The sequence below is a fragment of the Plectropomus leopardus genome, chromosome 24 (genome assembly GCF_026936395.1).
Source record: "Plectropomus leopardus strain MGB_pleo_1.0 chromosome 24, ASM2693639v1, whole genome shotgun sequence".
In the NCBI taxonomy this organism is placed as follows: Eukaryota; Metazoa; Chordata; class Actinopteri; order Perciformes; family Serranidae; genus Plectropomus; species Plectropomus leopardus.
In genome coordinates this window covers 13,129,515-13,154,367 of record NC_142199.1, presented here as the reverse complement: position 1 = coordinate 13,154,367, position 24,853 = coordinate 13,129,515, and the positions used below count along the sequence as shown (strand labels likewise).

The 24,853-nt window shown below is 39.2% G+C and overlaps 1 protein-coding gene across 2 annotated transcripts in view; it reads right to left on the bottom strand.

Annotated features, from left to right (window-relative positions):
- LOC148185509 (uncharacterized) overlaps positions 1 to 24,853 on the bottom strand; it is a 132,074-nt gene that overhangs the window by 48,715 nt on the left and 58,506 nt on the right. For both annotated transcript variants that reach the window (XM_088074620.1, XM_088074621.1), the window contains exon 4: positions 17,466 to 17,514. In XM_088074620.1, coding sequence (XP_087930746.1) covers positions 17,466 to 17,514 — 49 coding nt within the window. The remainder of the gene's footprint in view (positions 1 to 17,465; positions 17,515 to 24,853) is intronic.

Here is a 24,853-nt window from a genome sequence, read left to right as displayed (position 1 = left end):
AGTCTGCATTTGTTTGGGACTATTTAATTTGTGGATAAATACACATTTGATTAATACATATACTCTATTGACTCAGTATAAATTACACTGTTTTTGGAACTCTGTGGCACAAAGAAATAGGACATAAAAGTTTTTTGGTTCCACAGAACATACCCTAGTCTATGCATTTAATTCATTTTTTTATGGGATTTATTGATAGTGAGGAAAACATGGAATCCAATCAGACATTTTCATTAACAGCCAGACACAGACAACCCACACTGCAGGCTAAAATTCCTGATATCCCCAAAGATTTTTTTTTCTTGCCTTCAGTGATAATAACAATAAATGTGAAATCTTTTAGATGTGACTTTGGACTGCAAAAAGGGATAAACCACAGGAAATGCTAAATCTTGAATCAGCAATTCAAGGTGTTGGTTGTGTTGGCTGCCATCCATCAGGACCAAGAAACTCCTGTTACCTCCCCCTCAGTTTTTTTCATTTTAATTCCCCTCTCTCCATGGACCATTCGGAACAATTGCGAATTAAAGTCTCCAAATATGGAATACTGCTCCCCACCGGCTGTTGCCTTTGATGAGCGAGCAGTTCATTAATTAGCCAGTCAGACTGCAGAGAATGGCGAGTTGCCGGCAGAGCTGCGGCGTAGGTGTGCAGCATGCAGGGAGAGGAATATTGTAGCTTCCAGATGCCAGAAGAGACGGTGCAACCATAATCAAGTAAACAAATCCCAAGCCTCTCGTGACAACAATAAAGATATTTACTGTAAATGCAGCATGCATCTCAGCCATCATTTAATAGGTAAACAGTGGTAATTAGCAACAGGTTTTTTGGAAAGAATTATAAATTGGCAGCGATTAGATATGCATTACAGTACCTGGACATCTGCTGTACATACATATTTTACAGTTTAAAAACTTCTTGCTTACCTTTCAGCCCTGTATAATTTAAAGATGCCATCAAGTATAGCCAGAAAGGATGTCAACATCTTAATTGTGTCAGATTAGTGGTCATAATTAGACTACTATGTACATGTAACCATGGCCAGTATTGTCTGTGGTCAGTTGTGGAAGGAAGCAGAACTCACCAACAATTAAACACCTCAGTGGTTAAGAACAGGTGGGAACACACAGATATTCACACAGATATTTCGCTTGGCTCAAAGGGAAATATTATGATAGTGATAATGAGATTAGAAAATCAGCCATCCATCAGTGCTGTGGATTCAGTTTTTTTTTTCTAATTTGTTGCCAGCAAGTATATGGGAACACTGAAACCAGCAATTTCACATTGTCAGTCTTTCTTAAATCTTATCAAACATCACCTTTCTGCGGGTGTAATTGCTCATTGGGAAACATATTAAAGTGATGTGACAAGCCCTGAAGGCATTCATAGCGTTGTGTTAGTGAGGTTGTGTAACATTGTAAGATCTGTGCTGAATGATAATTTTGGCAGAAGCAAGAAGCCTTTTGCTTTTTGCATACATCTGCCTTAAAAATTATATCTCAGTACTTCATCTTATATTCTGCATCATGGAAATGTATCCATTTGCAACAATTTTGAATGTTTAAGATGTGTTTCTTGTGGCACAACATATCCTCAGGCAACACATTGTGTGATAGTGCCCCATGACTGGTGTTGTCACGTTACATACTTAACGCAAAGTTACGTAGGTTAGGTTTAGGAAAGGAAACATGGTTGGGTGTAACCGCGTAATGAACTTAACATAAACTTCAATAAGTTTGGGTTAGACAAGTAAAGTTATGTAGGTTAGGTTAAGGAAAAGGAACATGGTAGATCATTATCATGTCACATGCTTAGGCATTGTCATGTTACATAACGTTAAGTCACGTAGGTAAGGTTTAGGCAAGTAAAGTTGCATAAGTTCCTTTTAGGAAAGAAAACATGATTGAGTGTTGCCACATTACGCACTTAACATTTTGTAGGTTAGGGTTCAGCAAAAGAAGCATGGTAAAGAAAAACCTTAAAATAACTCAAAGTTCATTTGGTTTTATATTGGACACAAACACTGTTCTCCATGGGGAAAGTCCTATGTTTGTTCGACCCGGTTAACACCACATTCTACCTCCCTATGCTGATTTTGTTCTTTATATTACTTCCTTCTTCACTCCCGTCAGCACATTGGTCATATGGCCTAGCATTCCTGATTGTGTGGGTTGTACACAAATTACTGGCTCATGGGTTATATGTGAATTGTGCTGCATTACTTTGTGTAGGTATAGAGACTGACAGTGCATGAAAACAGCCTCTGTGGGGAAAAAATGAAAGCCCAACAGTACTGTTTCTTTCAAATGCAAACATCTGTCCTCGGGAGGATTTATTTTTTGAAACCAGAACAACACAGTCAACAAAAATGTACATATGTGTTCTACTTTCCAATATGGAGCTATAAAAGCTTTATATGATTAATGCTCAAATGGTAAATTAGTTCACAAAGGTAGTTAAGACTGTATTTGTTCAGCACTTTTCTAAACAGATTTGCTAAGTCATAATGAGAAATTAGAAATAAGAAGACAAACAATAGTCTAGAGGATGGAAATTTGATGTTGTGTATGGGGAGTGTTTATACATGACTCCCTCAATATTTCCTGGTGTTACTCCAAATCACTCAAGGCGCAGCCTAGATCCATTAAAACCAACCATGTCAAAGGGTGTAACCTGTGCTGAGGTTAAGTCTACTAAGTGCACATTTCAGTCAGATGCTTTCCACTTTAAAGAAATGACAGTTTCAACCAACACACACTCAAGTTTTTAAATGAGTTTTTAAGTTTCTTGTGTGTCAGAAGGTGAAGAGTGCACAGACACAAACTTTTCTTTTCTTTTGTTCAGGAGGTGGAATGGTCCCTCTAGTTTTGTGTTGCAGTGTGCCTATTCAGGTCTTTAATTTAAAAAAGAGTGGGCTGCATCACTCACTGCAGGGCTAATGTGGTGGCAAGCTGTAACATCTTGAGAGCACATTTTTATACTATTTTTTATACTATTTTCAAAAGTGATGCTCAGGCCTGTGGCACCCAAACAGAATGCCAAGGGTGGCCATGGCCCCTTTTGATACAATCGCTGGCCCCCCCAATGGCCCCCTGTCAAAAATAACTGAAGGTCTTTAAGGGGCAGGGGCACAGTGGTGGTATCCTATAAAACCAGGCATCCATTGGCATCAACCATGTCAGCGTTACTTGTTGGGAAGTGGGCTAAATAATGCTGCAAATTCTGGCTAAATTTTTGGTAAGGGAACAATTGGCATGGCCATTTTTATAGGGGTCTCTTGAACTCTTGCCTCAAGATATCTTCATGAAAATGGGTTCTATGGGGACCCAAGTTTTCCCTAAATGTGATCAGGCTTGTTCACCAGTAAATGTTTAGTCCCTTACATCCAATGTAATCCCTCATATTAAAGATGCATATTCATATTTTTAAGGAAAAGGACAACAAGGCCATTTAAAGAATAACAAATTGCCTAATACAGATACATAACACATTAAAACAGAATTGCTGTGGAACTTACTAACTTAACTATATTTAAGTTTACCAACATTAGTCAATATACTTCAGATAATTAGTAATATTAACTGTGAAATAAGAAACCAAACTATATATTTATGAAAATCTCTAACCTTGCCTTTACACTTCAACAGCATAAGCAAATTCCTGAAAGTCAGTTACGGCTTTTGGTTTTGGTGCGACACCCCAAGATTTCCGGTTGTCCTTTCTGGCCACCGCTACAAAAAAATGCTGGGGGCACTCCAGGATATAGCAATGTTTTCTCCCTTGGACTTCTGGTGCTGTTTCTGGCTCTCTCACAGAACAGTTAATGTAAAAGCATTCTTGACGTAGACACATACTCTGCACATTGAATTTATATTCAGTTGCATAACTCTGTGTAACTCAGTTTAAGTCTTTCCATATGAAACCAATTTAAAGAAAAATCCTTTCAGCAATGCCTGAGGCTGCATTTACCATGTCACGTTATACTTCAGAAATATCCATAATTCACATAAACAGTATTCTTTCCAAACCATACCATTGAAAATTAAATCCAAACAGAAGTTTTATGTGTATTATGGGACCTCAGCGTTGGGCTCATGTTCACACGGCGGTATTAAAGAAAAAAGAGAAGGCACCTGCTTGTGTTTCCACCCCTTTAACCAGCACTTTTAATGACTGTTCTTTGTTGATGTTTGTTAAAAGCCGCAGTCCAATTTGGCGTTGTTCAGAGTTTTTCTTACAGTTGAGTGAGAGAATCTATTAGGCGGATATTCTAAATAGGCTCAGATGAGTCTTTGTAGAGAGAAAGTGGAGATTAAAAATGAGTAAAATAAACAAAACCTCCTCATATTTATCTCAAGGGATCATCCAACACTGAGCGGCCCTGGAGACGAGTTAATTTTATTGCACTTTAGCAAAAAAATAACCAATACACTTGTTTCAAAGTAAAAGCAAGCAGAGGGGATTAATTTCTAAAGGCCAAAGAGACTTTGTTGGCATCTGTGTTTAAAAGATGAAAATGCAGAGAGTCAGCAGGGGGTGATTGAATGTGGCTGGGTTTTTATGTAAGCCGCTGACCACTGAGTATCCAGTCACCCTGCTGTGCAGCGGGAGCGACCGGGGGGTATGAAGAAAGAATAACTCGTAAGAATCAGACAGCACATCAAAGCGATGGCGAAACAAGAAGGTGTCATTGGCTCAGAGGCAGCAAGAGTTGAATCACACAAAACCCATGCACGTAGAGCCACCTTAAGGCGAAGACACACGACATGCAAAGGTGCACATGCACGAAAAACCTCAGGTATCAGTGGCTTAGAGGCAGCATTGTCGTGGTGGGAAGAAGTCAGAGCGCTCAGTGAGCAAAAGCCTTACAAAGCCCCGTCCGTGAATATATTAAAGCTATTTTTGTTGTTTCCCAAGAACTTGTTTATCAGCGAGGGGATTGTTTTATCTTTGCTGAGGCGTTCGTCGGTGTGTCTGAGTGTGCGCGTGCTTTTGCCTGAATGTGTTTATGTGCGCTTGTTCCCACAGACCCCTCGCGCTTAACAGCAGAGCTAAGTGGGTCAGCATTCCATTTCAAATGCTCCGGCAGCAGAAGCCTTGCAGCACCACGTGACTCCTCGCAAGTCCTAACAACTTCGCATTGTTTTTTTTTTTTTTTCTGCATGCATAGGGGAAAAGTGGACATCCTAACTCTGCACCGCTCCTGTGAGGGAGAATGTATTAAAGCGTCCAGGCAGCTTGTCAAACAGTCATGGACGGGAGCTATAAATTGTGTCTGTCTGTGTAAACACGATTCGTTAAGTGCCAAAAGGTGCCTGGCAGGCGCCGCTCTGTTATGAAAGTGAAGGGCAGTTGTCATGCTATCCTCGTTCCTTTATTAGTACAGTCCACACCTGGTAAACACAACCCAGCTCTCCCTTCAAATCCAGACAACCTGGGAATGTATTATAGCAGATGGATAAGGTGGCGCTGAGCAATTAGCAGCAAGCATTTGCACAAATTAAGTTAGTCCCTGTTTGCCGCGATGCAACGATAGGTCACCACTGATGCATTAACATCTCTTTTTTTTATTGGTTATAGCTCTTGTATAGAATCCTAGCTCCAGAAGCCAAGAAAAACCCATTAACAACCTATTAGCTCTTCACCCAAATGTGTGATTGTTCATTCTGAATGTTTTTCTTACTTCCACAGAAACTTTTTTTTATCCCTTTTTTTTTCATTTCCATAAAAAGGTAGTGTTATGTATAAGGGCTATGACAAGTCTGTATGCTTTAAAGCAGATAGGGGAGATGAGTTTGATTTCAGCTCTCGGCTCCTGCAATGTACACACTCTCTTTTCCACTTAAACTGTCTCCCAGAGATGTGACAGCTCTCGCTACTCCCAACACCCGTCACATTCGAGATAACACTCTGCATACGTGCATCAAGTGATAGCGGAAGTTTATAGTTTTCATTGCTGCACTTGACCAGGCGGAAAAGAAATAGGGGATTTTTTTTTTTTTTTTTTGAGGCAGGAGATCAATGTGTAATTATTGTATTTTATGTGCAACCTTGCAATCAATCATTAACAATGGGAGAGCGTGTTAAAAATTATGGGATCGTTATTTTTAATGTTCGACTGCTGTCGTATTGAACTGAATCAAATCGGCAGAGGGCCTGCTCATTTTTCACTCTTAAGCCGATAATACTCAAAATAAATGCACAGACATGTTCAACTGTGTTACTTGAATAGCTTCAACTCAAAATATGGAGATAACTATCAGGGCAATATCACCACATTTTGTGGAAAGATAGAGAAAGTTTGTAATTTGTTAAATATTTTTAGATTAAACATCCCCGTTGTATATTTTTACAAGATAAGTGTGTTTTCATTGACCCCAAATTTACATACAGCTTGTTATATTCAGTGAGTCAAGGTAATACTGCTAATGGCACAAGGGGTCTTTTTAATTGAAGCCATTATGGTGATGTTTACATCTGGAGCTAGAAAGAATTCATGTATTACAACCTGACCTTGCCCTGACTTTAGATTAGTTCTTTCAAGCTGATTATATATTTGCATATTCATTGGTTTCTCGTATGAACACATTGCAACTCTCACAACGGAGGGTCTTTGTATGCACAAACCTCAGTGATAAACATCATCAACGGCGTCCTTACGAAAGGTTAGGCATATATTATCATAGTAGCTTCACAACTTTGAAGGACTCACTTTTAAATTCATGTTGTCTTCAAAGCACATTATTTGTGCGAGGGTTGGGCGATATCTACCAAATTGGTATATGATGATGTCCACATTAAAACTTTGTGATGGATGGTGATACAGTTGTTGTGGGGGGGCTCTTACGCAAAATGATCTTGATTTCTCAAATCTTTGTTTGTTTAATTTGCACTGAAGTGGTTTTAAGATTGTTCAATTTAATCTTATATACTTTGTGTTTTTGCTTAAAGTTACGCTTTCAAAGAACTCTCTCTGATCTCTATTGTGCCAGTGATTAATCTCAGTGATTTCCATTCAGCCTGGTCTCACTCCCAGATCGTCAAAATGCACAGCTATATAATGACGCTCCAGGCACCCTCCAGCCTCTCTGTGGGACACACCAGGTTTTCCACTAACTCCAATGTAAATCCATTCAAATCGTCACCTTATCCCTTGGATTTGTGCCTTTTGGAAATCCACAAACAAATACTATGAGGCGCATTCAAATAATTAGGAAATATAATTTTTGTTGTTGAACTGCACACAAACATACGCAGCATGTGATGAGGTTTGGCGAATGAAGGGTAGGATATGCTCAAAATGACCTACTTTCACCATCTGACATGCACTTTGTCTGAAGCACACTGACCACTTAATAATTGGTCGCCTATAAAGGCTCAAAATGCTGGCAACCATTGTGCTGCGGCCTTGCAGTCACCAGATCTCAACCCAATTGAGCCCTGACGGTGAACACTGGACCAACATGTTAGACAGCCCCTCTCCATTGCCGTCATCAAAACACTAAATGAGGGAATATCTGTTGGAGGAATGGCTTTAATCCCTCCAGCAGAGTTCCAGAGACTTTTAGAAACCATGCCAAAGAACACTGAAGCTGTTCCTCTCCCTTTTGTTTGTCAGCCATCTGTACATTCCTGCTGAAGTTCTACACAAAATGCTCACATATTTTGTTTCACTGAAGCAAAACTAAAGCCAAATTAAGGTAGTCAACAATAGGATCGCAGTGGTATCCCTCAGTGATAACCCCTTGTGCCCCTGCAGCGCTCAAGCATTGCTCTAAGTGCGCGTCATTAGTCATCTGAACAAATAAATAACAATTACTTTGATTTAATATGCAGCCAAAGAAGGATTCTGGTTTTCACTGAGGCAAATGTAAAAAGGTAAACAAAGGATACACTCCGTAATCAAATCTCTCTCCTCTCATTTCCTACGTGTGGGCAAATCATCTTAGTGTTCTGTGTGTGTGTGGGGGGGTTGGGGGGAGGGTTGCTTTTGTGGAGGGCTCACAGCAGTTGAGAGATGATAGAGGGATAACATTTTCAGCATCGTGCCGCTCTGTTATAATTAGAACAAATACGCCAAGAAAATGCAGTCCTGTACACACACACACATATTTGGAGGCTTTCGACAGAGTGCATAATTCCTTGGCTAAAAATAACCCAAGAAACAAATGAAACAGCATCAAACTACCCTTCCACATTAATATGCTGATTTCTCAGCAGCCAATTTCCATTGCAACCAAAACATTAAATCAATATCAGCTGCTAGCTGCGTGTTTGCTAATTTTATGTCTTCATGGCAGTCGGAAGTGTCGGATTTTTGAACCATGGCCACAAATGACTTTCTTGATCTGTGGCGCTAAAGCTCAAGTTAAATGGAACCTTAAATCTACTCCTCTAAAATCTTTAAAATCTAATTACCAGAGGATAGGACACCAACTGGTGATATGATGTGAAAAACATGATTTGAAACTGTCAGAAGTGACTTTAAAGTAATTTCTAATCTGTCTTGTCAATTGCCAGATAGAGGTTGTCTGTCTGGGGGAATTTAATTGGCACCACTGAGCCAGTGTAATCGATCGCTGAAGAAAAAAGTGCATATGCATTTGGGAGTGTGACCTTGCTCAAGTGCACAAGTGGGAGGGAAACCCCCCAAAAGAGCTATAACCACAGCTTCCAGTATGGAAATTTATTTGAATAATTGCAGAGGGGTAATGTCAAACAAACATCCTTCACCCAAAGTAGCACCAAAGAGGAAGTTCCAGACCTGAATGGGTTGCCATCCGGTCCACTTTAGCCTTTTGTCAGTTATTACCTCTTTTCAGAGTGAAGACAGAACAAGAAAGACATAAGAGGAAACCAGTCCCTTCTGCAGCAATTGCAGTACATGGACAGTATCTCCAGGCAATGACGAAGTCAGCTCAATGACTTGGGGCAACCCCGAGGATGAGTTTTTGTTCACCTTTACCTGTGATGATGTGGCTCCCAGAATTCTCAAAGGGCTTTAAATAATGTAGCTTGCCAACACCAAACTCACTTTTAGCTCAATCTCCACATTTTTTTGTTGTTTTTTTTCTCTTGGGGGGAATAAAATTTTCATCGTGCAGACTCAGTAAAACATGAGCAGGAAGAAGTGACAGTAACAAGTTGTACGTTGGGAGGCTATGACTTAATACTTAGCTATTCAGCACTAAAATATGAAGGCTTTTGCAATAGCAAAATGTAACAAAAATATGTTTTCTACAAAGCAACGTCCAAAACTTTTCAGTTTTGTAGGCAGCCAACAAAGTGTAGGTGGTATTTTAATACTTTGAATTGTTTTTTTTTTGTTTCCCCCAGGTGAGGAACAAGACAGACAAATTTAAGCAGCAGACGCACTGTACCTACATTTGCATACCTATTGTGAGCATGGATGGTTCACTGAACAAACCTACCGTGCACGACAGAGGTCAAAACTCCTGCAACACCTGTAGTATGAAGACCAAATAAAGAAGTAGACGAGAGAAACTATCTAAATTTAGATTCACATTTCATCTTGGTTTTTGTCCTGTATGTATACAAATTAATTTATTTCTATTGGGCATGACAACTTCTCAATTGTTTATAGTGGTATTTTGTGAGTTCTTAAATACTTAAAAATCTATGCCACACAAAGGGCATTTCCTGATGTCATTTTTAGAGACGGCTCGAGTGGGTGTCTCTCAGGTTTGGAATTTGGGAAATCGATGATCCACTGAGTGGTTTTAATTATCTTCTACTAGTTCCTCCTGTCTGCAGCAGTGCAATTAAAGTACCAGACTGTACAGCAGTGCGCCAGGACACTCTCAATGGTGCAGCAACAGAATTTAATCAGCAGTTTTTTTGAGGCAGTCTGTTGTTCTTCTAGAGAGGTGTTCACACTCCAGGTCAGGTCTTAGGATATGTGGACTCTCAGGTACTTAAAACCTGCCACCCACTCACCACCTCCCCATTGTTGCTTAATCAAAAGTAGTGTTTTTGTTTGTTTGTTTTCTTTTCCTTAAGTCTATGATGATCTCTTTTTGTTCAGGTCTTTGTCCTTGCACTATGCAGACAGTAACTGGACCCCCCCTCCTGTAGGCTGTTTTTGATATCAGACCCACTGCGGTAGTGTCGTCTGTGAATCTAATTAAGGTGTCAAAGCTGCGGGTGAAAAGAGAATAGAGAGGTGCACTGAGAACGCAGCCTTGGGGGATGCCAGTTTCGAGGAAGTGTGATGGCCCAACTTGACCTGCTGGGGTCTGTTAGTTTTGAAAGTCCTTGATCTAAAGACAGAAAAAGGGTTTAAAGACCTAATGTCTACACTTTTTTGATCGTTTTATTTTATTTATTTTTTTTATTGATGCAGTTGAATGGGAAGCTGTAGTCCACAAACAGCACCCTGACTACGTGTTGTTTTTTTAGGTGGCTTAGGCCTGTGTGTATTTCTAATGAGATATCATATGTGGATCTGTTGGCATAGGTTAACTGGTGTTTCCCTACCAATTTGGAGGGGGTGCAGGGATTGATGTGGGCCAGCACCAATCTCTCAAAGCATTTCATGATTACTGGCATGAGAGCAACCTGCCAGTAATCATTCAGGTTGGTGACTGCTGAGGTCTTGGTACAGTGATGATGGTGGCAATTTTCAGACAGGTTGGAGCTGTAGCGTGTTGTATTGATGATTGAAAAGGTTTGTGAAAAGTGGATCAAGCTGGTTGGCACCTTCAGTGCACGGCAAGGAACGCCATCAGGCCCAGCTGCCTTGTTGCTGTCGATGTTATGTAAAGCCCACTTGACCTGGTAGGCCTCAAGAGTGAGAGACTAGTTGCCAAAAAACAAAAAACAAAACAAAACAATAAAAAACAATTTATAAGTTTCATTGTTTCATAATCTGTCTGTGACTGTGAATCTTTCTACAGTTACTTGCACTGACCTAGAGTAGAAATGTGAATGGCTTTGAACTGTCAAAGTAACAGGCTATAGAAAAAAAAAACTTCCATGCCCATCAGCATCCACATCTTTTGGCATTTACATTAAACACTACATATCAGCAGATCTCTTATGGCTTACACCCATATTCAGCATTTTTCTCAGCTGTTAATATGGGTGTTTTTCTCAATAATTCTGCACTTCTTCATATTGAGCTGTTTGAAGCATCCAGAACAACTGAGGGAGCATGTATAGATCACGAAGTAGTTATTGTTCTGATACTTTTGATGCAGTGTACCTCCTACACATTGCCAATCAATCAGTAGTGTTTTTCCATTGGATTTTCCGTTGAAAAAAAGTTTCTTTGTCTGTGATCTTTCAACCCTGTTTTCTGTTTATTTCAAACAAACTGGAACACCACCAAAGAGTTGGCAGTCAGTTTCTCGTCAGTTGATGATGGACAGAAAAATAAAAGCTGTTTTTGTAGAGAAAAGGGAAATTGATATTTGCTCAGAAAAACAAACAAACAAACAAAAAAAAAACGCCACAGATTAATACTTTGTGGTCAAACAGTAAACCCTGGTGGTCTAGATGGCACTGCAGTTTCCTGGTTACTTAGAAAAATACACATACAATGGCACCTTACAAATATCATAAGGTACTTGACGTAAAGTTATGCACCATGAAGTTGTGTAGGTTAGGTTTAGGCAAGTGAAGTTACATTAAGCTATTTTAAGGTATGTCTTCACCGTGTTTCTTTTCCTAAACCTAACTGAAGTTCACTTTGTTTCATACAGTTCTGAACACTTGTCTCCTGGGGGTAAGTCCTGTGTTGTTTAACCCATTCACCAGCCCAAACTGCATCCTTCTACAGGCTTTTCCTTGCTCATTGGTTATGTGATTGCAACCTTCCCCGTTATAAGGGAAAAAAACATAAATTAACAGCTCATTATTACTCAGGTTTTTATAAGAAATGTGGTGCATTACTTTTCGGAGGTATACGTACCAACAGTGCATTACAAGAGCATATTTATTAATAGATCATTTTAGGTCATAGGTCATTTTTTTCATGATGCATAACATGATTTACTCTGGATCAATATGGGGGTACTTCAGGGTTCTGTTTTGGGGCCAATGCTATTCTCCCTATACACTATACACTGTAAATAAATTCACTGTTAAATAACAGTAAAGAGCTGGCAGCACAAACGCCGCTAACATACCATCATTTTACAGTATCCACACTGTGAAATGACTGCCTTTTACTGTAAAACAGAAAAAAGTATATTTCTGTATTTTCACAATATACAGTAAAATCCTGGCAGAACAGATGGCAGCAATATATCATTAGTTTACAGTATACATACTGTTACACATTTCCAGTATGTTGCTGTTAAATGCAGCATATTTCTGGATTAACCACAGAGCTACACGTTAGGATACTGTATCATGCTTGGATCTCTTACAGTAAGGGTCAGAGAGATAAACCCAACATTAGGAGATATTTTAGCATTACTCACTCAAGTCAATTCAATGTACACCGACATAGACAGGATGTCTCCAACATTGAGACCAGCTTAACTCATGGTGCAAAAAGTGTCTCATGACAAAATAGCAATAATGCAACAGAAACATTTGCAAAGAAAACCAACACAAAACAACACATGAAAGACAACACCTTGGTGACTCAGAACATGTCCAAAAACACTTAAAAACACAATATCTCTAGGCATGCTGGAAAAATCCCAACCACATGTCCCCAACAAGCTACAATATTCCAGTAGGCTAATGCTCCATATTACTGCTGCCTCCCTCAGCTGATGCTGGTCTCTTAGTGCTTAATCATCAGGTTAACGACAACATCGTTCCTCAGACGTAGACCATTATATTAACATTGCCACAATAAATCAACAAACAGGCCAGTTGTTTGAGTCACACAAACCTCCTCCTCACTAAAAAATTACATATTAAAACTAGCTAGACAGCATGTTGAGCACCAGTTTGATATTCAATATTCTTTGGAAAATGAACAAGATACTGGCAAAAAAAACCCACTCTAATTACCGTTTAAATAACAGTCTAAACTGCTGTTCAAATGACAATGGCAAATTATTTTTTGTCAATTTTTCTACAAGAAAATTGACTGAGAATCAAAAAAGCACTGGCTTAATGTTAGAATTACAAGACTAACTTCATATGAAATATTTCTGGCTGAGCTCCAAATTCTCCATGAAACACCCTGTTTCCAAAAAATAATGCGGTGTCCTGTAATTCAAAACAGCAGCATACCGTAAAGGGCGACTGTCCTGTTGACTCAAGTGGAGCAACCCACAAGACATTGCCAACTACAGTACCAAACCATTTTACATGAATGCAGTATTAACTGTTGGAGACTGGCTGTAAATAGCAGCAATTTTTTACAGTCTCACCTATAGCCAACACTTTAGAAAAAAATACTTTCTATACAGATGATAAAATCTAGTAATTTCTTCTCAGTTATTATGAATATCTAATTTTGTAAGTTAAAATAGGCTTTTCACATACAATTCATCTATATATCTTAAGGCTGACGATGCACTGCCCCCAAAATCTATGATCTATGATGGCTTACAAATTGAGCAGATGACATCATGAACCAACGGTTACAACTAATTGAAGTGTCGATCTTAAGGTCAACTACACTTTTATCCAATGTTGTTGTGTTAAAGATTGTGTTTATTACTTGTTCATGGCCTTGTTTATCCCTTCCCCGTTTTCTCCACAAAGACTTTGTTGCCTCTGATGAAAGATTCCTGACGGCCTAATTGCTGCTGTTGAGGCTAATTATGTAAATGTACGCATGCTGTCACTCCACAACATTTTCACTGGTGGCACTCTTGTCAGCTTGTGATGGTGCCGTCAGCTTGTTAAGCAGGCATTTTTGACTTATTCTGCCCATGATGAATATCTGTGGTCACGATTCACGAGAACTGGATCGAGGGGATCTGTGTACTTTGTTTCCACCAACATACTTTCCTTAAACTTTCAAGCATGTGGGTTCTCATCCTAGTTTTACATGGCCTGAAGAAGAGTTACATCAGATCCTTTTTATTGTTAAAAAGTCCTCTTGTTAGAAATAAGAGGAGCAAAAATGCATTATTCCAAACCTCTGCTGACCTTTATAAAGATTGTTTAATTCTCTTTTCTTAATAGGTAAAGGGGGCTAATATTCTTCATACATTACACTCCTGTGGTTCTGAACACTGTGCTCTGCATTATAGCATTTATTAATGTAGTTTTGCATGGTATTTCAACAAACAGTATTCACCCCCTGGGAGTAGTAGGGATTCTGATTTGGGACTGATATCGATGGTTTATGGAGTTCATTTCAGTGCATATTTTCGGGCATTATATGAGCCAAATGGTGTTTTTACCTATCTGGCTGTGTGCCATCACATAATACAATTCTGGTTCCCTGTCCTCTAGCTTGGGGCATTAAATATTACTTTTTGCACTGTGCAGGCCAGTGGAAAAACAGGTTCTTGAGTGGCATCCCCTTTAACTGTGGTAGATTGACCTTGGAAGGTCTCACGAAGTGCAGACCCCAGCTGTAAAATAAACATCTAAAAGTAGAAACCACTCCCATAAATACAAGTCTTTAATCTGTCTCAATCTCCCTCCAACGGCAGACAGAGCACCACTCTTCTCCCCCCTCTCTCATAGAGAAACACAACCCTCTTAAGCTCACTCAAATTTCATCCCTCTCAAGTTTTGCCTTGAGTCTCGTTTTCACTGTCCAGGGATTGAGAGCTGCCATCTGTCTGGGTCATCCGCACTCGCCTGCAAACTTTTGACTCAGGAGGCTTTTTGATCACACACAGTCTCTTGGCTTATTGATATTCAAATAACCCTCGCAGGGGATTTTCAAAGCACTGCTAAAAGATGCATTAGCCGAATAGAAAATGGGATTCTTTCCTCATTTTTACAACTTAATATCTCAAACTGGATGGGTTTAGATGTGAACAACACTGTGATTAGGTTTTTATTACGGTTTATGCAGGAATTGTAAAAATGGAAGTTGCGGTCCACCGGTTTTATTCAATCTGTAAACAAAAAGGGGACTTAACTCGGGAAGTTTGACTGACTTTCACACCTTTTTATTAAAAATTATTAAAGTTGTACACCTCTGATTTCAACTTTTTCATTTTTCTGCCTGCCTCATTATATTACAGTTGCCTGGTGGAAACTGACAAACTACTGAAAGAGCAATACAGTATTTTATGCTGAACAGAAAATGTGTGAAACTGTGGTTAAAAATAACCCATTTAATTTTAGTTTTTTACATATGGAATGACATGACATTGGAAGTAGGGCCCTGTTCATGTCTATGAAAGTTGCTCAGTGGTACATGAAGCCACAAAAGTTGGACTTCCAAGATCTTCCCTCTAACTTCCCTTGATCTTCAGCTCTGCCTCCACATTGTTGGACCTACTGAGCAAACTCACAAGAGACTTTAGCCCACCCAGTGGTTTACTTCTCGTTTAGCCCTTTGCTGTACATCATTCATCACTTGGCCCATATAACAACCACGTTAGAAACTGTGCTGGTGGTGGGGCCTACATCTGCCAGTTGTGCTGGCCACTTACTTACTCTACTAACTTGAATGGGAATTAAATGATTTAATCCCCTGCATGAAAATCAGTACTTTGTGGAAGCCATCCACCACCCTTTCTACCTGTCGTATAAGCACACTCACGCTCCTAATATCACATCTTCACTGGTAGCGTGCACGCAACCAGTTCCGTCTGACAGGGTTCTTAAGTGACACCACTCATGTGCGTTGAGTGTGGATGTGCGTGGTGCTGTCTGGCTGTGCGCCAGTGTATAAAAGCAATGCCACTGGTTCTGACTGGTTGCGTTCTCAGCTGATACCATCCAGCCGTGTTCCAGGTGGATGCAGAGGGTGGCCTTTGGCTGTAAGCTCGTATGCTGAAACTACTGACGGAGCAGATGTATTTGATGAGTTTAGAGTGAAAACAGGCTGGGGATATGCCAAGAACAGAGGTTGTTTTTTTACAGTTTGCTGGATCTCCAGCATGGATTGTACCCCCAAAACAAGTTTTTTAAGCCAAAACATGATCTTCTCCTAACCATTACTAATTCTTTCCGTGCCTAAACCTAACCACAAGTTAACCACAGCGTTCTTGAGATGTATTCACAACATCATAATGTATGTAGCGTATCCGTGGTTTGCATAAAGGTACAATGCCAACACTTTATCTGGTGATTGGCTTGATAAAAAAATATTGTACAACAGCCTTAACACTCCTTATGATATACAATGTGATTATGGGGTCTCTGTTTCTTCTTGCTACCTGCATCTTGGTTATATCCAGCATCACTGTAAAGATCACCCCTGCTGATTTAATAGCTGCAATTATGATTATGGGCTTGATATTTCAAGTGGAAATGAACATCTTGTATTTCATTAGACTGTGTCACTGAATAAATCCCTGGACATATTCCTTCCACTGATATGATGCTGTTCTGTCTTTACAGTGTCATTATTACTACGCATTTGAAAATGGAGGCCAATTAGGCCCATAATCAAAGTAGGACGAGCATTTCTTCTGCTTGTTATTCATCATTTGATATGAAGTCTATTACTTTCTGGGTGAGCTCACAGCCTAAACGACTACCTTTAGCTCCGACAGTACCTCTGCTAGAACTTTCTACTGTTTCTCCATGCACAACGCGCTGACAATAAAGAATAAATGTAAGTTTCTGCAAATTAACGCTTGATCTCAGTTTTTCATTCTACATTCTTTCAGAGGCATGCAGGGATTTCAATTATCACCTGCGAAATGAGAGCAAAAAGAGAATTTGCTATGTGTATTTCTAGCCACAAGCTAGTTATTATGATTCAATTTAAATATAATGTTACAATTTAATGACTGTCTCTTACTTTATTGAACAAACATGTCGATGCACAAATTAGGTGACATAAAGTGCTTCTCAGTATCACATTCCCTGTGGTTATGGGGCAAAGCATCATCTCAAACTAGAACGTGTAACAGCAGATAAAAAAGGCCCGGGGTGATGTCACACTCTGAGGGGAGACACAGTTGAGGACTGTTCTGAGGAACAAGCGGAGGACACTGACCCACTATACGGTCACTAAATCCTACAGGAACAAGAACTAGTTTTGCTTTACACAAAATGGAAAAGAACATATTCCAATGACAAAATGATCACCAGCGGGGTTTCATTTACCTCAAACATTCATTTAACTCAGGAGGTGAACTGCAGCAATGGCGTTAATCCGAACAAAGCATCTCACTTACCTAACGCACACTTCCAAATAAAAGTCAAGATTTCCATTTAGCACCTTTAGACCTCTTCTTATACATTCACCACTTTGCTCTTTTGCTTTTTCGACTGTAATTTAACACTAGCTCAGACTCCACTATGCTGAAAATTAAGGGCCTTGGGTGATGTCAAGGGCTATTGAGAGTATGTGTCTAAAGAGTGTTTGTGCCAGTGTTGCAGAAACTGACCTTACTCCCAACGAATCACCAAGGGATTTGTGTCCTGGGACGTGGGCATCTATAAAAGAACAAACAATAGGTTTAGTGAAAACTCATTCACCACCAGGGTCAGGGTACTGTACAGTAAGGTAGCACAGCAGATGGGCTATGAAATAGGTTTTATGGCCATAAAATACTACAGTAGTTCACAAAGGATTCCTATGGTGTGATGTAGCCTCCAGTCCCTGGATGAACTGGATCATTAAGCTAAATGATTATTGCTGCAACTAAATGTGCTATGAATAGCAATTTTAGACAAAAACATGTTGACCTGTGGCTCTAAGGTCCATATATGCTTTTTTCCGTGGACACTTTCTGAGAAAATCAATGACTTCCTTTTTGCTTCGCTTTTAATCAGTTTAGTATGGCAGATTCCCCTCAAATCCAGCTGCAGCACAGGTTGTCTTCATGTTTTTTTTTCTGCCTCTTGCTAATAATATCATGTCTCAAAAGTCCTTGACTAGATTTACAGATGTTAAAGTGCTCTACTCCAATTCATATTTCAGAACGATAAAACTGATTTAACAGTATGCATGTATTTAATTAAGAGTGGAGTGCAGGTGGGTGACATGGGCACATTAAATACATCTCTAAATTGTGCTGAAATATTATCTGAGTAATTAAATGCTATCACCCAAAAGACAAGTGACATTTGATTATGTTTTACATTTTTATGTAATTACTAATTTGCTGCACTTGTTTAACAGATACACCGATGGCATGTTGAATGAAGCCTTTACTGTCAATACAGAGGGAAGTGGATTATTCAAGGAGTAGTTTGTTGGCTTGAAGTTTTTCTCGTTTCACTTTTGGACCGAGTCAGGGTAGCTGTTTCCCCCTACTTCAAGTCTTAAAGCTGATCTAAAGTAATTGGCTGTAACTGAAGCAGTAACCTCCAGGGCTGAGAAATTAAGCTGATGCAAAAGTGCCAGAAAGTGCAGTTTCTCTAATGGTCAGTTGAGGCTGGCTCCAGGAGCGAGTCAATCCCCAAAGATCACCATGTTAAAATGCCCAACTTTACTGCCAATGAGATTATTTTCCCAGTCTGTTGCAAAACTGGCTTTGGCCTCTATACCTAACTTCAACATTCATGACAACTGTACATAACATACCCGTGAGTGACCACTGGGGGCTGTCCATTGACAAGTTTCTACCACAGCAATAATGCTTGAAATTTAACATAATGGTATAACCACAAAGTCAAATAAGCTATAGGCTTAGCTGTCACAAACATTTTGGTTGCCTCAAGTCTTGTAAGATGCTTGGTTACACAGGTGTTCAGTTCAGTGAATAGAAGTAGCAATTTTCTGGTAATTAACATTACATTTGAACAGTTTCACACCTTTTTATTATTTTTTTTAAACCGAGCAAAAATTTGCATTAGATGGCAACGTCCAAATTCCAAACTGGAGGCCTCAAAGGGTCAGACCACAAAGCAATTGGTAATGGTCATGGTCATAGTCATGGTGGCCAGGTCCATTATTTTACACAATTTTGCTTTAGCTTCACATTTAGGGCTTAAGGTGAAAAAATGGATTTCCTAAAGTAACTGGTAATGCAATGCTACAATAAGCATGCTATTAGTCTTTTTTCTCTTCTGGACGTTTTGACTTTTTGTTGTTGGCCTAAAAGATTTTCTTGTTTTAATTTAAATATTTTTTCCCTTAGTCTTTCACCATTGTGAGAAAAAATGACAGCTTCTTCTTCCAGTTTGATAGCCCGACTGATTATGGAGAAACCGTGCCAAATGTAGTGTTTTTTCTTAATTAGTATTCTAAAAATACTGTTGTCATGGTTTTCAAATTAATTGTTGGATGTTTGTTGTCATATTTTATGACATTATCACCTTAATAAATAAGAAGAAAACCCAAATCTTAAAAACAAAATATTCATGTTAAGTGATTCATCAAATTAAATTTTTTAATAAATCAACTTTCTTTGCAGTTAATGCACCCAGTTAATTCAGGTGCATGCCTCCCTATGCAAGAGCAAACAGGTTCTGGAGAAGCTAACACTAACAAGTGGGTTGAGGAAGAATATTACAACAGATAAAAATGTGTTGTGAATTTTGTTAAAGAGTATATGTAGATTTTGTTTCAGTAAATGTTAACTTTCGGACTGTACAATGCTCCTCAGTTATTGGAAAAGTTTGGATCATATGAGTTGGAAACAAAAATTACCCAACACTGGAAACTAATCCTATAAATAGTAGGCTTTAATATAAATAATATTAGAGAAGCCTTATCTTTATCTGCAAATGTACTGGGTTTGAAACTAAATGAATACACACAGACACACACACACACACACACACACACACACACAAAATTAAAAATAGCATAATTATGAATGAAGCTTTGTTGGAACTAATCGGTATGGCCCAAGATTATGGTCTTAGCAGTTCCTGTTAATGACATCCATCTCCCAAAAAATAACTGTTTTATCTCATGGAAATAGTAATCACATTTTTAACTGAGACCAGAATGCAGTCTCTCCAAATTATGTTGAAATACTTGACCATTCCAAAAGCATCCCTCAAAAAAACACAAAACGTGTGGATATATTTAAGATTTTCGTCTCAATATTAAGGACTCCTGCTTGCGTTTCTGTTGGCACGACTGACCACAGTGAGCTGAGCACAGCATTCTGGCCCAAAGATAGATGTCACAGTGCATTACGGTACTAATGACTCAGTGGAAAGGACAGGCACTGGCAATTAGAGGTATGTGTGGATGTAGACGTAAAGCACAGGCTGTGAGCTGCAGTTATACTGTGCAGTGGAACGAGAATAGGGAGGACTGAATTAGGTACTGAGACCTGCGGTTGCATTGCTGACAATGGGGATGTAGTGGAGTAAAGACTCTACTGCTTCTGCCAATCGGTAAAAAATAAAAATAATAATTTAAGTGGAAACAGGGGGAAACAGGGATACTAGAATGCCCCTTTATTATACTCTCACAAAGGATTAAAAAAAGGGTTTTGTGGTCTTCACAGACTAGGCCTGTCCATCCTATTATTATTCCCTTTCTTTCTCTTGCAGGAAGTTGTAATTTGAATAGAAAAGTAACCAAAATAAACCAAGTATTTCTTGCAAAGACAAAAAAAAAAAAAAACCTCAACCGAAAAAACAAAGTCTTCATAATGGTGAAAGATGTTTTCTTGTATGTTTTCTTTCTCCTAAACTCTAAGAAAATGCCAAAGTTGTAAATCCAGAGAACATTCACAGCCATCCGCCAGTGGAACATTGTGAAAACTGCGTGATTGGAGGTATAAGTAGCGGTGGTTAAAAAAAAAATTCATTTTGAAAAGATGCTGTGGGAGAGAGTGAAAAAGACGAACTAAGTGGAGGCTGGTCATTTTAACTCTAACAGTCATTTGCATAACTCATACAGAGTGTGATATTGTGGGTGGTTCTTATGAATATGTAGCAAAATCATAAAAAAAAAGAAATACATTAACTTCTCATCCTCCAAACTGTCTGCAGAAAGTTGTGAATGTACTTTTTTTTTTTTTTTCCTGGGATTAACAATATGGACTTGTTGATTCATGCATCTTTTATAAATCTCTGCTGGGCTGCAAAAGACTGAAGGCTTTGTATCAAACATTTGGGTTATTGTTGAATGCAATATCTGTATTGGCAAACATCCAAATGAAAAACCTGATCATCTAGGAGCTATGATGGATGATGCCTTTGGAGCAGCAGTCAAAAAAGCGGTACGCCCCCCCGCACTCACACAGCCCCAGGTGACAGCAGTTTGATCCAAAAGTCTTGGGAAATCTTCTGCATTGGCGTTTTAAAGCCCTGGTTCATAGGCGTTAAACCTCATGCTGGGCCAAGATAAATAAGTATATTAATATGTCAAAAACCAAACCAATATTTATGGTGTCATTGGCCGGCTGTTTGCTCTCAAAGCAATGTTGTAACTCGGGCATCAGACCAGTTGAATCTCTGGAGCATGAAAGCTTCACCCCATGTTGTCAACAAACTGCAAGCTAATTGCTATTGGCTCTGCTAGTGGAAGGAGGAAAGAATAGAGCCAACTTTGTTTGTCTCTGTTTTTCTTGTTTTTCTTTAACTTGACTAAGATGCCTGGAGCAAAACTAAAAAAAAAGTACCCCAGTTATGATTCTCTATGATCAGACATTTCTACATGGCCAGCATTGTGCCCAGGATCAGGTCTGCTAAAGCTGGAGACTCTAATCGGCTGTGATCAAGACAAAAAAAATGCAACTGCCGCTTGGAGGACGGAGAATTTAGACTCTGAAACCAAGAATGTACCCATTTCTAAAAACATCATGGAGGTATTGTTCGTTGAGAAGGAACATGCTCCAGGGAGGCTTGATCTCATGATGCCCCAGATGTAGCTTGTGTGTCCAAACTTCAAAGTGGAAATAGACCACTGTTTTGCTTATTATTGTGAAGTCAATGTTTTTTCCACAATGTACAGAAAAATGACACCATCGGCAATGAGGTTGGTTCCCCATAATGCTCGCTTTCATGGTGCAATTCTGTCTGCCACCAAGTACAATGTCCAGAAAAAAAATTACAGCAAAGATGATTTGTGGCACAAAGCGGTGATCCTTAGCCTAACTAGATTGACGTACTTGTTTACATGTAAATCAATGGACAGAAAATGTTTATAAAATGTAAAAAGTTAACATTTTGAAACCCAGTTCACATTTCTCAACACATACTTGAGAATTTGCATGTTTCATGTCTCCATTATTGATTAAATGAAAGAATAAACAAAAATCAGTTGTTTTTTAGTGAGTTATTGCTGTGTTCCCTGTGTCTTTTTAGCCACTAAACAGGGGTGTTTTTTTAATGACACATCACTGTGCTTCCACCTGGTATAGTGCCTCAAAAAGCAGTTGTCATTTACTGAGAAATCAGGGCGCTACCTGCTGGAATTTTGCCACAAAAGCGAGTATTTTAAGTCAAGCTTTGAGGAAAATGGATGCAATCCAGCTGTCATTGCGATTGTGGCAGCAATAATAAGAGATGCTAAGGGGCAGAGCCTCTTAGCATCACCTCCACCAAGTTGACAATTGATTTTCCAGATGCATTTTCTATGAACCAATCAAACAGCATCGAATTGCAGGAGAGACCTGTGATGAACCAACATTGTGAGATAGATAAAAAAGATAGATAAAGATAATTTTGTTTGTATTATGCAGGATAAAAAAAATATGCAGGTCAAAATTTAAAGACAGAGACACTACGACTTTGTTTGACTCTTGAAATCGCAGATAAAATGGTAGGTTGAGTCTAATATCAAGAAGTTAACTAACAGATTCTCAGATATTGTTGGCTTAACATCAAAATAACTTTTCAACCAACTTCTTCTGACAAATAAATACAAATAAAAAAAAAAAGATATTTTGTAAATTTAACAATATATTTCTGTTAAATGGCATTGAAAAGCTTTAAGAGTGCATTTTTAGAACGTGAAAGTCAAAGTTTAGGATTAGTGACTTAACTTGGGACTTGACGAAGGACTTGCCTGTCTTGACTTGGGACTTGAGTGCAAAGACTTGAGACAAACCTGTGACTTGCAAAACAATGACTTTGGCAGACCTCTATTAGGGGGGATTTTTTAAAATATTTTTATGGAAATTTGCAAGCAGACAAAGACTATGAGAAACCTTGAAATGTTCATGGATGACACTAACTAATAGTGAATTTGGCTACCACAGCACGCCGGGGGCAAGCTACTGTATGCAGGTAGACCTTGAGGATGTGTCAATCCTCCTCAACTTGTCTAAATATTTGTCACACTGCTTCTGATCCTCCATGGTTCAAGACCCTGACTCTGTCACAAAGCCAACAACAGGCTGCCACCTGTCTACCTTGAGGCGCCGGCGAAACCCCGTGCTGCAGCAAGAATTCTCCAGTTGCTCGCCCCAAGCCAACTGCTCACAAAGGTCCTTAGAAACATACGTCAAGACTTTTCTCGGTTCTGGCATCCCAGTGGTAGAACAAGAACAAGCTCCCAGAAGGGGCCAGAACCAAAGGATCCCTCGTGGTCTTTAAAAGAACACTAAAGTCAAGCTAACGGCAACATTGGATGATATAATTGATACAAGCATGTGTTGCACATGCTTGCACAACTTTATCCAATTTGCACTTACTGTGCTGTATTGTTGTTTGTCTAGATAAGAGCAAAATGCTGTGAATATAAGTGTAATCTGTGATTTGCATGCTGCATATCACTAAAAGATATGCAGTTATTTCTTATGCTGTTTGCAGCCTTAAATTTATGCCAGACTTTGAAGCTCCACATTAAACATGGAATGAATTATATCTGATTTTTGAAGCAAAAGTTTCATGATTTCTGATGTGATTTAAGGGTTTTTGCTGCAATATTCTGATATGAAAGTTAAAAAAAAATAATAAAAATGACACATGAAAAAGCAAACCTAGTGATTTTCTTTGTGCTTTCGCTCGAGCCCTAAAGTTTTAGAAAACCTTTTGTCAGTACAAGAAATAGCAAAAGCAGCAGAAAGATAAAATAAGGACACATGCAGGGAAGACAGAACAAAGGGACGAAGGTTTGCTTTTACTCAGTGATATAACTAACTCGGATTACCTTTAGAAAACAAAAAATGCAGGGCTACACAACTGAATATACAGTATCACCCACATTGTTGCGCAGCATTTCAATTATACACAAGGTCTAACGGTGATGATGCCTCGAGGTTCACTTATTCTATCAAAATGAAGTGCTATCAAAATGAAGTGCCGGCGTAATGTTTGGGCCCTTGGCGTCTCTTTTCCTTGTGATAAACATGTGCATTTCAAGCCATATCACCCTAATCCCCAAGCAAATAGAAGATGACACATTGTTGTCCCCGCTGTGAATAATAATTAGCCGCTGGCAGCAACAAACAACGAAAATAATAATTTGCAAATCAGATTTAAATGGGTGTCACTATTGCATCTTCATCATTACCTCTGCAACAAGTGTGTACTCCCGGAGGCCTGCAGGCGCCAATAATGCTTTATTTCTTTATTTTATTAACCGATATTTCCTCTCCTCGCAATGCAAACTGTGTTCAATAATTTGCTTCTCGGCTGAGGCTATACATCAGTCAGTGTGCAGAACTCTGCAAAAACAGACCTGGAGCAACCAAACAAGCACTTGTGAGGAGCAGGCAAGTAAGGGGGGGTGAGGAAGACAAATCTCTTGTTACTGGAAAGAAGAAAAGGATGGATGCCTTGTGCTGCCACTCCGAAGGTGAGAGGGAAACGCTCTGGGGCTTTTCACACACTTTCCCATTACTGGAGAAGCCACTGCACTGTAGATGGTACACTGTTTGTGACACTGCTGCACTGTCAGATCTTGATGCAGACACCT